Below are 15615 nucleotides of genomic sequence, written 5' to 3'. Positions count from 1 at the left end.
AATGGTAAATACAGGCAATATCAAAAGAAAAAATATCTTAATAAAAATATTTTTAAAGTCATCAGACTTTAATTTAGCTTAGATACATACAATATAAATTGCAAAGTGATCAAAAGATAAGCATTGTTTAAAAAAAAAACAACCTGCAAACTACATGAAAACATGGCTAATCAATAATAGTAAAAAAAAATCCTTAATTAAGTTAAGGATTTATTAAAATCCTTTTAACAATTAATTAAAATAGCTGTGAAATTTTACTTTATACTCTTCAAGAAAGACAAAAGGTAATGATAGTCAATGTTAGAGAGCCTATAGGAAGACACTGGTATATTGCTTATGGCATGGTGAAGTGATCCAACTTATTGACTATCAATTTGGAATTAGGTAAGAAAAACAACTAAACTTTCTGTGTCCCTTTAACCCAGAGATCATACCAGGAGCATATCCCCTCCTCCAAAGATATCAATGATAGAAACAAAGGTCTGAGCAAGACAAAAATATTCTAAGTAGCATTCACTAGAGCCTATGCTCTAGAGTCAAGAAGCTTGGATTCCAAATGCCCAACCTACTTTTCAGCAGTTAAGTGACTATGGGATACCTCTCTTCTCTTCTCTTAGTCCAAATTTACTCATATATAAGAGGATTTGACATGACCAATAAGATGGCAGATAAGACACTTTCTCTTCTCTTCATGAGCAGAAAGTACATACCAGAATTAAGCAATTTCAACTCTTTCATTAGTTCAGGATGCTAAGAACCCAAACAAGATAAAACACTAATGCTTAATTTTTGCTCTCTCATCACCCCCTCTCCCATTGTCTACAATAAAACCCATTTGCTCCTAGCAGAAAGGTTGCGCAAAATAACCCACGAGTTTGCAACATAATTTAGTCCTATACCCCAAGCCTACTTTCTTTCTTCCAGTATCTTCAAGATCCAGAATTAAAGTGACAGAAACTTCCTCAGGCTTTGATAGTCCTGTGGCAGTATTCTATGCTTCAATAGGGTTTGGCTCAAGCAGAAAACTCAACTCTATATCCTGATCTCTGTCTCTACTTCCAGTGCCACAGATCTCCCAAATCCAAAAAGCAGAAATTTGTTAAGGCTGCAATAGCAACACAGCAATACTCTGGATCCCTGGGTCAGATAAGTGAGGAAAAGAAAGAACGGGGCAGGGAATATGTGTGTATTGGCATTAGGAAATGGGACTCCACTAAACTTGAGGGAAAGAGTCCAGAATCAAGTTGTGGCCAGTTTTATCCTCAAAAATGTCATATAAGGCAGAGATCTAGGGTGGTGAATTGTGAAAACATGGAAGGAAATTTAGATAATCTTAAATGCAGTGTCCTGGAAAACTGCCAATGCAAATAACCAAATGCAAAGAGCTTCCAAACAGGATCTGCTAGCAGGTAATAATTCACTTGTATAAGAGTTACAAGTTAAGGAAACTCACTTACCTATATGCAAGTGCTAATGCCCAGGCACTGGCAGCACAGTAAAGGCTGTCTTGAACTTTGGCCTTCTGGTCATCAGCATAAGTTTTTGTGGGGAAGAGACCAGTAGTTGGACTTTGATATAGCAGCACCGTTGATTTGACTGAAATTGGAAACATGATCCAAAATGAATAAAAAGTCCATCCATTTTCTTTGGCAAAAATGTTTATACCCTATTTTTAGAATAATACCCTGTTTTCCTAAGTTTTTTTTTAATTGCTAATTACATAGAAAATAACATTGAAATGAGTTTTTTTTTTCCCCCTACCATAAAACTTTTGTTAATGAAAAAATCATTTCAAAGTCACTTCAGTTTAAATGGGATTTCTTTCTCTTCCCTTTGAAACCATGGTAAGCTAGAAAAGAGTTAAATACGCTTTAGCAGTACCAAAGCCTAGATAGATGAATTTAGAAGTTAACATGACTGCTTGGTCTCCTTCACTGATGTTCTTTTGTCAGTAACCTTGCTGACAATTCCAAAAGGGTTGAATAGTTGAGAATTACCCATTAGAAGTCAATTCAAAATACCTCTCCAACTAAGGAAACAAATCAGTTTCAGTGAGAAAAGCCTGAAATAGATGAATGGCAAAAAGCAGCATAAGTTTGCTACTGCCACTGTGAATGGCAATGAGTAAATTGGACTGTCACTTTCTCTATAGGGATGGCAAAAGCAATGAACCTACAAAATGATAAAATGTCAATAGATCAAACAAGAACCCAGAACTTCAGGTGCTTTGTCAAATGAAGAAGTGTTTTGTCCCTGTCCTTCACACTAGGAGATCAATTTTGTTTAATACATCATATAGAATCAGTTTCGGCACTTTAGAATCACTCTCAAATAATCAACAGCATCATGTAAACAGGTATTTCCTTAAAGTTTCATTTAAATAAACAGCAGGTTGAAGTTAGTTTCTGATTCTGTTTCTGTTTAAAAGGCCTAAAAATTGGAATGCAAACATACATAATGGTATTTCATAACAGCTTTTTAATTTTTATTTTTTAGTCTCTAAATGGATGAATGCTATATTCCTCCAAAATACATTAAATAAAACCTAGTTTTTGTTATCAAAACTGATGAAACACTTTTTCAGTGTTTAGAATATTCTGTTCTTCAATAGAATTTAAGCCTTGAAAAAAGGAAGCTCCTTTTTTCTCCAAACAAAATTATTTCAGTGCCGAGAGGTAAATACTTTAAGTTGCTAATTTGCAGCATTTTTATTAATAATTTCAATAAAGCAGAACTATGTCCCAAGGGATTTTTATAATTTTACACAGGCACACACTTCAATTCAATGCAATTGAAATACATTTGTTAAATGCTTTTTATGTACAAAACATTGTGATAGATGCTCAGAACAATAAGCAAAATTCAAACAATTCATACTGTAAAATTGATAATCTATTAGGAGAAAAACATTTACAAATTATTAAACAGAAGGTAATTTAAAGAGGACGAGAACACAAAAAATTGAGGGATCAGGGAAAGATTAATTGAAGAAGCTGCACTCACTAGTGCTTATGTACATACATAAAGATATGCATATACATACATATGCATAATTGAGGTCAAAACCAACCCAATTCCTACTCCCAAGAAGCCCCTATTTATAGGAATAGCCACTCTAAGTCTATCTACAAAGTGTTATAAGGGTTGTAATCTCTATTGGTAGAGGCAGTTCATACTCTTGATAAAACAGAACCTTGAGTTATTGGAATATTCCTTCTTAGTGCATAAAAGACCCAATAAACCAGATGTCAGAAACAATACTTTCAAAGAAAAAGATAGAATAAATATGTAAAAAGTACCTACTAAAATAGGGATATTCAAAACACTTATTCCCCATTCTTTGCTTACCAATTCTGTAATAATGATCCAATTTATCCCACAGAGTTTCATTGTCAGGTCTTGGAAGGTTAATACTTTTAAGAGGTTCATAAACTGAGCCTAAAAAATGAAAAATCCATATTTTCATTCAGAAAATACATAAAAAGAATCACATGATCACAACTTAGCACTTACTAGCTATTTCATTGTCAAGCAAATTATTTCATTATAGAGCAACTGACCTTTGGGAAAAAAAGAGACATTAATAATATTATGCTTAAACATTTAATGCTGTGAAAACTCAATATTTAATTGTGTATTCATTTTACTCTAAACTCTAAAATTCGTAAAATTCATGTGTTAGCCATAAAAATATGACTTAAAGACTTTCTGAGATTTCTTTGAGAAAAGCATCTGTAGATGCTATTAAAAGAAATTTAAATAATGTCTCTATTTAATACAATTAATTAGAAGAAATAAAAACCTCCCAGTTTTCAAAAGAAATGTGAGCTATAGGGGAAAATGTACCAAATTAGTAGTAATAAAAGAATTGCAAATTAAATTAACTTTAAATCCCACTTCACAACTGTCAAAATGGCAAAAATTACAAAAAAGAAAAATGATAATTGATGGCAGTGCTATAGGAAAACAGGAAATCTAATGAAATGTTGGTGGAGCTGTCAATCTGTTGAGACATTTTATAAAATAATTTGGAATTATATCCAATTGTTCAGTAAATTTTAGACCTAGAAATAACACTACTGAACTAATACCCCCAAATCAAAGATACAGGGAAAGGATCCATATGCACAAAGCTATTTATAACAGCACTTTTTGTTATAGCCCAGAAGCTAAAAAAGGGATAAACTAATTATAATTTATAATTAAAATGAAATATTGAGGTATATTAAATTGTAAAAAGGACAGATTCAGAGAAAATGAAGATTTACAACTAAGGCAAAAGTAAGTTGAGAGAACCAGGAAAACCAATTATATATCAAATATACCAATATTACAAAGAAAAATAAATTTGAAAGACTGAACAATTTGGATCAATGCAATGACCAGTCATGATTAAAGCAATCTGATTAGGAATGAATCATGTCTCCTGCTTCTTAGCAGAGAGGTAAAGTACAGAATGAAATACATTGTTCAGACACAGCCAATGTATAGATTTTTTTTTTTTTTTTTTTTTTTTTTTTTGCTAAATTTGATATGAGGAATGGATTTAAGGGAGGAGTGAGGGTAGAAAGGGGAGACAGGCAGAGGGAAAGGAGAGAGTGCTCATAGCACTCATAGCAAAATAATAAATAAAAAATTCAGTGAAACTTTTTTTAAAGAATCATTTTAAAACATGAAAAGAAATTCAAAAATGGACACAAATAGGCCAAAAATCAATACTATTCTGTTAAATTTGTTATGTAATTTTTAAAAAATAAGCTATATAAAATAGTTTCTGTTTCATATATAATCCTCTTATTCTTTTCCAAGTACACAGAAATATTTACATTTACTGCTATTTGTCACTCATAATAAAATATTTTTATAAGAACTTATAATAATAATAAAATGTGGCAAACATTATAAAAGGGGAAAAAACCCATGACGTCTCTCTTCACTAATCTCTTAAAAAAAAAAAATAGAAAGGAAAAAAATGGTGATCAACCATTCCAATGACAGTCAGCCAATCATTTCATCTTTTCTTGTACTAACCTTTCTTACTTTTGCTATGTACTAAGAGGTTATCAGATCCTGTTATGAGGGCCATAATATGGACTTTTGTGTTTCTCTGCCCTGAAAACTACCAAAAGGTGTTTTGATAGCACTAATGTTCCCAGAGTACAGAATATAGTGTAATTACAATAATTTGCTACAAAGCCTCTACTGAATATTACATGCTTGACTGCTATACTTTCTTTGCAAAAGAAATGAGAGGAAGACAGCACAACATCAAGGTATAGGAACTAAATATTATGTCTCTTCTTGCTAAAAGCACTTAAATATCACAAAGATCATAAGGTCAAAATTAATATACTTTACATTCAAGTAACAAATGCCGCACAATCAAAATAAAATGCAAATACAACTCAAAAAAGGCGAGTGGCATGGATTTTTTTAGATTTACTAAGGCTCTGCCTTAAAAGAAAATCAAAGCATTTTACTCCTAAAATTACTATGACAGGTATGATGTCTTAAAGCCAAGATTTTAGAAGTGTCACAGAAAGACTCACACATTCAAAGAAGCAATCTTTTTACTTTCTGCTGTGTGAACAACCTTTGAAAAAAAAATAATGCCCTGTTCTTGGGTAATGGGATGTCTGTACATAACCAGGGTTTTTAATGGAGGAAAGCTGGAATGACATTCTGATGAAGAATGGGCAGTCTATCATCACAACTAGGATAGGTATGGCCTAGGCTGTCATTTCAGTACAACATGACACCTGGAAGCTAACAGTAACAGAAGAAAAAAAGCCTCCAACATTGGTCTCACTATGCCAAATGATCCCTCAACAAACATAAATGAAATAGCCAGATAGAGCAGAGGCATAAAAGCACTGCTAGGAGCTAATATTTGGGGCCAGTACTTCCCTTTTGGATTACTGTTAAGGAACCAAATGAGATTTTTAGTCAAATTGGCAAGTTCAACTAAATGGAGAAATGCACACTTCTCCCACATAAGCCTTCATAAATAGTTAAAAAGGATTTCCACAAGATGAATGATAAAATGGAAAAAAACATAGTATATAAAGACAGCAGGAAGCCAACAGACGTACGTAAAAAGGAACAACAGGGAAGCCAGAACAAGATACCACTAGCAAACTCAAATTCAAACAGGCTATGAGGAAAAAGGCAATAAGCCCAATATAGGACTAGGCAACTAAAGCCATATCTACAAACCAGCTTGTTAGAAGAGAATAAGGCACAAGTAGAGTCTACACATGTAACTGCTCAGGTTGACAAAACCTGGCTATGCAGTCCTCATACCATTAGGAGCTCAAGTAGAAAATAGGGCCAACTCAACACCTAGATACTGGTATCTATGCTTTGCAGGCAGTCCAAGACCACCGAAACCAACAACCACCGGCTGAAACTTACCAGGGACTACACCAAGGAATATGTCAACTTGTAGTATAAGAAGGAGATGGTCTAGCTGGAGACCAAGAATAGCAGTGGACCACCAAGAGCTCAAAAGACAAAGTTTAAGAGGTTGGGGAATAATGTGAGCCAATCTACTTATACCAGCAGAGGCAAAAGCACATAGATAAAAAAAGAGACAGGACCAAACTAGGTCTCTCCATCCATCCAAGAAGACTGGACTGAGCACAAAGTCACAAATCTCAAGGTGAAAATAAGAGATAAAGAATAAAACACAACACACAAATAGGAAATATCTTTTCACTAAAAGAAGCCTAGAAGATAATCCCTGGAGCAAGTACCCCACAGCAACCACAATTAGAGCCTCAGAGGGAAAAAAGGCTCACCTAAAAAGAAATGTATGACCAGACAGTATAGAGAACTATAAATAGTGGGAGAACTCTGGGAAAGGTAAACTTAAAACAGGTTTACTTACAGCAGGGTGCCTATAGTTAAGTACTTACTCAAGTGTGATTGATGAGATAATGATTTTCTAGTTCACATATACTTTGTGTGATGTAATGATGTAATCACTCTAGCTGGCATATACTTAGTGTGATATGTTAATGTAATGGTTCTACACTTGGCACATGTTCAGTGTACTGTAGTGATGTAATCATACTGTTTAAGGACTGAGAAGACTTGAAATAAGGATTCCATCTTTAACCAACCTCGTGGGTCTACTACTGCCTCCTTCACTCCTCCACTAAGACCAAGGACTCAGGCTGGTCTCAAGGTTCTTTGGAGAGCTAATCCAGACACTATATTGTGGCACCCCGGCATGGGGGCTCTAGAAAGCAATGGTATGCTTTGTCCCCCAACTTGGGGGCTCTAGAAAACATACTACAAGACAGGAAAAATGGAAGATGAAGTTGTGGTTTTTTTGTTTTGTTTTTTTTTGTTTCTTGTTTTTTTTAATAAGAAATTAAATGAGAGCTCAGGAAGGAAAAAAATGAAAGGAATATAGCACAGACTAGAGGGTAAAAAAATCCTACCAAAGTAATTCTTTGAAAAATAGAATGGAGAGGGGCAGCTAGGTGGCACAGTGTATAGAGCACTGGCCCCGAAGTCAGGAGGACCTAAGTTCAAATCTGGTCTCAGATACTTAATACTTCCTAGCTGTGTGACCCTGGGTAAGTCACTTAACCCCAATTGCTGTAGCAGGAAAAAAAAAAAAAGAAAGAAAAAAGAAAAGAAATGGAAAATAGAATGGAGAAAATGGAACTTATTAACTCCATTAGAAAATAAATATTTGACACAATTCAAAAAAGGAAAAAAAAATAATTGGATACTATTTTTTAAATGATGTGGTAAACAGGTTCAAGAGAGAAAATTTAAGGATCTTCAGAATCCCTGAAAATCATGACCCAATAAAAAGACTAGATATTATGTCTCGAGAAATCATTAATAAAAGAAAAACTTGCCTAGATTAGAACCAAGTAGCAAAGTAAAAATGAAATATATGTGTAGATAGATAAATATAAACATTATATAGATTTTTTCTTACAGAAAGACAAAATGGAAAACACCCAGAAATATCAGTAGAAATCCAGCACTTCAAAGTTTAAAAAAAAAAAAATTATAAACAGCCAAAAAAAAATGATTAACTATTAATGAAGTACATGAAGATCACATATGACTTGGCACAAATTACTGTAAAAGAAAGAAAATGTTGTAATATGATATTCCAAAATGCAAATTAAAAACATATTAACAAGATTAACAAAGTCTGAAAAAAGAATATAATTGTATGAAAGAGTGAATTTTTAACTCTCTAGTACAATAGAAAAAGAAACTAAAGGTAAATAGAAACCATGACATTAAATCCTTACCTCATATTTTACAGGGAAAAACAATGAGCCAATTTTTTTTTTTTTTTATGAACTCTCTTTTCTCCCCTCTTCCTTTTGTCCCATCACTCAGATATCATATGCCACTATCTCTTTCTTCACTGTCTCACATTATGAAGTGGTCTTACTCCTTACCAAGGTTAACCTTCTCTACCTATTTAAATGGTCTCTTTCCATCCCATCTCCTCTCTCTCACTGTAAAACAAAGAAAAATACCCTCACTTGATTCTTCCATCTCTTCAAATTATCATCTTATATCTCTTCTGCTGTTTATAGCTAAATATTTCAAAAAGAATATCTACAATAGATACCTCCACTTTCTCTCTTCTCTCTCTCAAATTAATCCCTTACAATCTGGCTTCCAACATTATAGCCCCCAAAACTGCTTTCTCCATTTATCAGTGATTGCTTACATGTCATATCCATTGCCACTTTCTCAATCCACATTTTCCTTGATCTCTGAAACCTCTGACACTATTGATCATCTTTTCCTCCCTGATACTCTCTTCTCTCTAGGTTCTCAATACACAACTCTATTCTAGTTTTCTTCCTTCCTATGTAACTGTCCTTTTTCAGTGTCCTTTAACAGATACTCATCCAAAACACATTCTTTAAGCACAGGTGTCCCTCAACATCTGTCCTAGGTTCTCTTCCCCTCTTTTCCTTTTTTCTCTTTCCTATTTCTCTTGGACAGTTTATCAGTTCCCATGGATCTCTATGCTGATTCATGTCAAATTTACTTATCTTGCCACAGACCTTTCTGTGATCTTCAATTTTGCATTTCTAACTGTCTTTTAGACATCTCAAACTGGATGTCTAATAGACATTATAAACCAAACATGTCCAAAACAGAATTCATCATCTTTCTCATTATACCCTATTCCCTCAACCTCCTCATTGCTTCACTGTGCATCACCATCCTCACAATCTCTCAAGCTCCTAATCTAGAAGTCCTTGGCTTTACACTCTCATTCGCTCTACCAATCTGTTGCCAAAGACTATCAATTTCACCTTTGTAACATCTGCTGAATACATCTCCTTCTCTCCTCTGACACTGCCACCATTTTAGCAAAGGCCCTCATTAGCTCACATATAGATTATTGCAATAGACTATTGGTAGGGGGCAGCTAGACAATGTAATAGATAGAATACTTCTGTGGAGTCAGGAAGACCTGAATTCAATTCCAGCCTCAGACACTTAACATTTACTAGCTGTATGACCCTGGGAAAGTCACTTAACCCCAATTGCCTCTTTGAAAAAAAAGGAAAAAAATTGCCTATTGGTAGGTCTGTAAGACTGTCCCCATAACAATCAATCTTTCATTCAGCCACTAAAGTGATTTTATTAAAGCACAGGTCTGACAACTTCCTACTCAATAATTCAAGTAGCTTCCTGATAACTCCAGGGTCACACAGCTAGGAAATATTATATGTGTGAGGCCAGCATTGAAATCAGGTCCTCCTGAATTCAGGGCCAGGGCTCTATTCATTGCACCATCTAGCTACCCCCAAAATATAATCCTGAAGAAAAAAGAGCTCAGAGAACAAATCATAAAAATGATTGATAATTTCAATAAAGATAATAACAACAATGATACAACATTTCAAAATTTGTGGGATGCATCTTGGAGGAAACTTTATATGTTTAAACATTTACATTAATAAAATAAAGTTCAGATCAATGAAGTAGGTATAAAATTTTAAAAACTAGAAAAAATTTAAAATCTCCAATTCAAATCTAAAATGTAAATTTTTAAAATTAAAGGAAAAAATCACAAAATTGAAATCAATCAATAAATAATTGAACTAATAATTAAAACCAGGGTTTGATTTTATGAAAAATGATTAAAATAAATAAACCACTGGTTAATTTGACTTTTTTAAAAGAAGAAACCACATTACTAATACCAAAAATGAAAAGAATAAATAAGCTAGTCTGTCAGTAGATATTATCTTGAATAATAAGTGCAGATGGACAATAAGCTGAACCCAGAATTAAACAAGAAAAATATAGACGAGATGGCACTTAGTATTTTGCGCAGCACTTTCAATGAGTCAGGTTTTCTCTGAAACAGAAATTAATATTTTTTCAAATTACTTATTTAGTGATGCTATGTCTATGAATCCCAATGTCTAAAGAATCAAAACTGTGGATTACACAAAAGACAATGGAAATATTTATGGTGAAGATAAGTGGTTGCTGCATATTAACCAATAGTTAATAATGTGCAAGCCACATAAAGAAAATCATTAGGATGATGTAGAACTAAGAAAGGAGAAGGTCATAAAACAAGAGTGATATATAACAAATAAACATCCTGTAGGCCACACTGCTATCCAGTTAATTTTAAGACACCTAGAAAAATATCCTCAATGTACTGGGTGAACTACTTCTGGAAGTATTGGAGAAGGGCATGAATATAAGTCACAGAGGTTAAAAATGTAAGTAAGTTACAATCTATCTCCTTGCTGGAAAAAGTACCAACATCAATGGGATCACATCTATCACATCTAAGTTCAGAAATAAATACAAATTAGAGTTCACTATTGTAGCACCTGAAAATGTATGATAGCTCACTAAACACCTTAATAAGATTGAAGTTGACATGAAGAGTAACAGAGAGATGAACAAGAGGTATTACTCAGGTTAGAGGCACATTATCAAAATTTATTTGCATGCAAAAAGTTATCATCAAGAAAGCATTTTAAAAAAAAGTAATTGGTGTGATCATATAAGAGAGAAGATACGAAAGTTCAAATCTACTGGTAACAAAGAAATGTTGAAAAATCTAGAGGAAAATCTGTAGAAAACTGAATGGATTCTCTGGGAAGGACTTGGGGGATTACATATAAGGATTACATAGACTGTACTTCATCTTTCCTGTTGATATTCTAGATCTTTTATTTTTCTAAATGAATTCATTGTTATTTTATCAAATTGCAAGTTCTTCAAGTTCAATCCTTTTGTAAATTTGGTATAGAATTAAGAATTAGTCTAACTTTGGTAGTATTGTCATTTTTATTATATTGGCATGAGCAATGATTATTCTTTCAGATTTTTAAGCTATTCTTTATTTCTTTGTATATAAAGATATACAACTATTTCCTATGTTTTAATATACTGACTCCCAAATACTTTATGTACCTTGTAGTTATCAGGAATGGTATTTCTTCTATTATTGTCTCTTACATTTTCTTCTCATATAGAAATAAAGTATATATTAGAAAATTTTGCGGCCTACAAATCCAAATTGTTTTTAACATAACATCCCTAATTATGTTGATTATTTTCCCAAGGTTGAACCATCTTTGCAATCCTAGTATAAATCCAACTTGATTATGAAGACTAATTTCTTGGATGAATTTCATTATGAGTCTGACTTGATTCAGAGAAACATCACATTCTCTTTTCTGCCTGTTTTTAGGTTCTCTGTTATTTTGCAATTTTGTTTTTTAAAAAGCCAACAATGATTCATTACTAGAGATAGGTAGTGTAATGAGATTTACTCTATAATGTTTCAGGCCTGTTTATCTACCATCCTTCTATTTGACTTCTGCTTTTATCCTTATGTCCTCATACAGCTTTAGAAAGAAGTCTCTTATTGGTCTCTGCTGTTTTGTTGTTATTCCTAGCTGTATTTGCTGACCTTTTTTGGATTTCTTTTGTCTGGGATATTAGAAGCACAAATAATTCTTTCTAGTCTGATTTTTCTTTCTAGGAATGTTTCAAATAAGTTTTTTATTGCAATGTTCATCTTTTTTTTATTTATAGTTATTCTCAGATTTGCAGGTCACCTTGGAATGAATCTTAAACTCCATTGCTCTTCAAAATACTTTACCTCATTCCCTCTTGAGGTTTCTGGTGAGCACAGAAAATCTTGTTACTCAGATTGCCTGCACGCACATGCGCGCGCGCGCACACACACACACACACACACACACACACACAAAGTCTTTTCACAGCCACTTGTAGAAATTGCTATTTGTCAAAGAAATTATTAAATTTGGATAGTTGTAAGCTTTTTTTCCTTGGAAGGTGATATTTGAAGCCTTTTCACTGGCATTTTGTATTTTGGGTTCAGAAGTTCTGGGCAGTTTTCTTATAGTATTTATTGAAACATGATATTCAGGATGTTTTAATTTTCTTCTGAGAGTTGTCTTTAAATAGCCTATCTTTGAGAACAATATGTTTTACCTATGTAGAGAGAATAATTTTTTTTAAAACATTGTGTTTTGTTTCTCTTCTTCAATACTGCCCTTCATTTCTGTATACTTGCAATCCAAGTAAGTTATTACTCTCTTTAGTTTCTGTGTTCAGACTTGCTACCATAGAATCATGTTTTGCTATTCTGCTAATTATCTTTACTGCACAAATTACAAATCCTATTTTTAAGCTATTTTACAAACATCTTCCTGTGATCATGTTCTCTTTTGAATCCAGCCTTATGGGATCCTGGTTCATTTTCCTTTGTCTTGCAATATTTCTTCATAGGTAACTAAATTTCCTGTAACTTAGCAGTCAATCCACCACCTTCTGTTATAATATCTCATATACTGGACAGGAAGATGGAATAATAGATTTAGCATCAAGCTTGGAGTCAGGAAGATTTATCTATGAGTTCAAATCTTGCCTGAGACATTTACTAGCTATGTGACACTGGTCTAGTCATTTAATCCTATTTCTCAATTCTCATCTGTAAAATGAGTTAGAGAAGGAAATGGCAAACCTCTCTACCATCTCTGCCAAAATGGGATCACAAAGAATTGGATGTGACTGAAATGATTCAACATCTTCCCATCAGTTCATCTGATTATTCAAGGTCTTACAGCCAATTTTCTCTCTTCTGAGATCTTTGATGATTTCAGTTTTTTTTTTTTTTCTTATTCTTCCCCATTGTTCACTTTCTGACTCCTTTGGTTTTAAAGGAGTTTCCCAAGGGGCTAGATCTCAAAGCTGTCTAAATTTTCTCCCTTGCTCAATAATTAATTTATGGTGGATCTTCCTAAGTCTCTGCCCCAAGTAACTTCTGGGGAGGCAGAACTAGATCAAGTATATATTGGACCACATTATCTGGTCAAGTTTTGTTATGACACAGAGTACTGCTGTTTCTCAATAAATAAATTTATTTATTATTTCTTAATATTTTTTCTGAGGTAATTGGGGTTAAGTGACTTGCACAGGGTCACACACACAGCTAGGAAGTGTTACATGTCTAAGGCCAGATTTGAATTCAGTTCAACCTGACTTCAGGGATGGTGCTATCTGCACCACCTAGCTGCCCCATGTTTCAATAAATTTCTGCTGGTTGGATTACTATCGCACTGGGAAAATGGGAATGTGGTGTGGGGAGATGTTAAAGGATCAGTGGTTTTGTGTTAGGATTACTAGGTGAGAACTCAGGTTGTCTGGACAATGACAAGGTGAGAATTCAGGTTGTCTGGAAAATTACAAGGTGAGAACTCATGTTGACTTGATAGTTCTCTGGCTCAGATTATAAGAGGAGCAAGCTCATTGGTTGGAGTACTTCTTCCCAGAAGCCCTTGCATTATCCCACACCAATTCTCTGGGAGGATAAAAGAGGCAACATTGGGCTTGGACAAGCACTCTGGATTGGGGAAGGACAAGAGCTGGAGGAGATTCAGAGCCAGGATTCAGGAAGAAGAAGAGGCTGGCTGGAGGCTCCAGAAGCCTCTCAAGAAACCTGCTCATAGAGGAAAAGATTATACGGGAAAGAAACCTCCTCCCAGAGAAGGATTACAACTGAGAGACGATCAGAACTTTACATTTGGCGCCCAAGGAGAAGTCTTTGCATTACATCAGGCTTGATGGGGCTCTCTGCAGGAAGGGAAGTCACTTCTCTGGACAAGAGTTAACGGCAACTGCCTGGAGACAACGGTTCTCTACAGGAAGAAGAATCTGAGAGATTTGAGTAGACACAGCAGATCTTTTCCCAGAGAGCAATCCGGCAGCTTCTGGAGATGACAGCTCGCTACAGTTTTGTGTAACTCTACTGCAAGGAGCATGATGGATGGGTGGGGGGGAAGAAAACAAAGAACAGAGAAAGCAAGGTGGGGGTAAAGGGTTAGTCTTCTCTGCTTTTGTTCATTGAATGTTTACTTTTGAGTTTTTGCTGTCCTAGATCATCAATATGGTTGAAATTGTTATTTTGTCTCAGGTGTAATTCCTATTTTGGAAAGATTTGAGAGGATTGAAAGGATTTGAAAAAATATCTAGACCTTGGGGAAAAAGATTAAATTAAAAAAAATTCTAGACCTCTATTTTGTGAATGTCATTAACTTTCAAATTCTGATGTATTCAATATGTATTGAATGTATTCAAGTGTAAAACAATCCATTTATTTTCTCTAGGATTTCAAGACCACACTCTCTCCTGGTACTCCCACCTATTTGACTGCTTCTTCTCAGTCTTCTTTACTGAATCCTCATCTAAAGCACATCCTCTAATCTAGGTGTCCTTCAAGGTTTTATCCTGGATTCTCATAAATTTAATTACTATCATCATGCTTATAAAATTGTGAAATTTACCTATCCTTTTCTAACCTCTCTGCTGAATTTCATCTTCAAAAGCCTTTCAGACATCTCAAACCGGATATTCAATAGACATAGTAAGCTTACCTATCCAGAACAGAACCTATCATCTTTTCCCTTAAAACTTACTTCCTGTCTTCCTTGTAACTTCAGAGTACATCACTATCCTCCTAGTCCCTTAGGTTCCCTCCCAACCTAGGAATTATTCTTTATCTCTCACCTTCTGTATCCAATATGTTGCCAAGGCCTATCAATTTCACCCCTGCGACATCTTTTGTGTATATCCCCCTTCTCTGCTTTGGTACTACCACCACTTCACTGCAGCCTTCTTTACCCCATACTTCAATAGCACCTGCCTATTGGACCTGCCTGCTTCAAGTTTCTCCTTACTCCAAACCATCCTTTAGCCACTAAAGTTATTTTCCTAAAGCAGAGGTCTGATCATGTTTCTAAATATTCTCTAAATAAATTCCAGTAGCTTTCTATTATCTCTAGGATAAAATACAGGAATACAAACAAATATTGCAATTAAAGTCCTTCATAATTGAGTCCTCCCCTACCGTTCCAATTTTCTTATACCTTACTCCTAAACATATGCTTTTCAGTCCAGTGACACTGACTTCCTGACTGTTCTACAAACAAGACATTCTCTCTCTCAACACTATCTGTCCCCTATCCCTAGAATGTTGTCCTTCCTCTACTCTGTTTACTGACCTTCCTGGCTTCCTTGCAATCCCAACTAAATTCTATCTTCTATAGGAAG

The 15615-nt window shown here is 34.4% G+C and overlaps 1 protein-coding gene across 4 annotated transcripts in view; it reads right to left on the bottom strand.

Annotated features, from left to right (window-relative positions):
- PHKB (phosphorylase kinase regulatory subunit beta) overlaps nucleotides 1-15615 on the bottom strand; it is a 254654-nt gene that overhangs the window by 220670 nt on the left and 18369 nt on the right. For all 4 annotated transcript variants that reach the window (XM_074293309.1, XM_074293310.1, XM_074293312.1 and 1 more), the window contains 2 exons: nucleotides 3349-3438; nucleotides 1458-1596 (listed from right to left, as the gene is read on the bottom strand). In XM_074293309.1, coding sequence (XP_074149410.1) covers nucleotides 1458-1596; nucleotides 3349-3438 — 229 coding nt within the window. The remainder of the gene's footprint in view (nucleotides 1-1457; nucleotides 1597-3348; nucleotides 3439-15615) is intronic.

This window comes from Sminthopsis crassicaudata, chromosome 2, assembly GCF_048593235.1.
Source record: "Sminthopsis crassicaudata isolate SCR6 chromosome 2, ASM4859323v1, whole genome shotgun sequence".
NCBI classification, from domain to species: Eukaryota; Metazoa; Chordata; class Mammalia; order Dasyuromorphia; family Dasyuridae; genus Sminthopsis; species Sminthopsis crassicaudata.
Note: the sequence above shows the minus strand (reverse complement) of the source record. Positions and strands in the feature narration are given on the sequence as shown.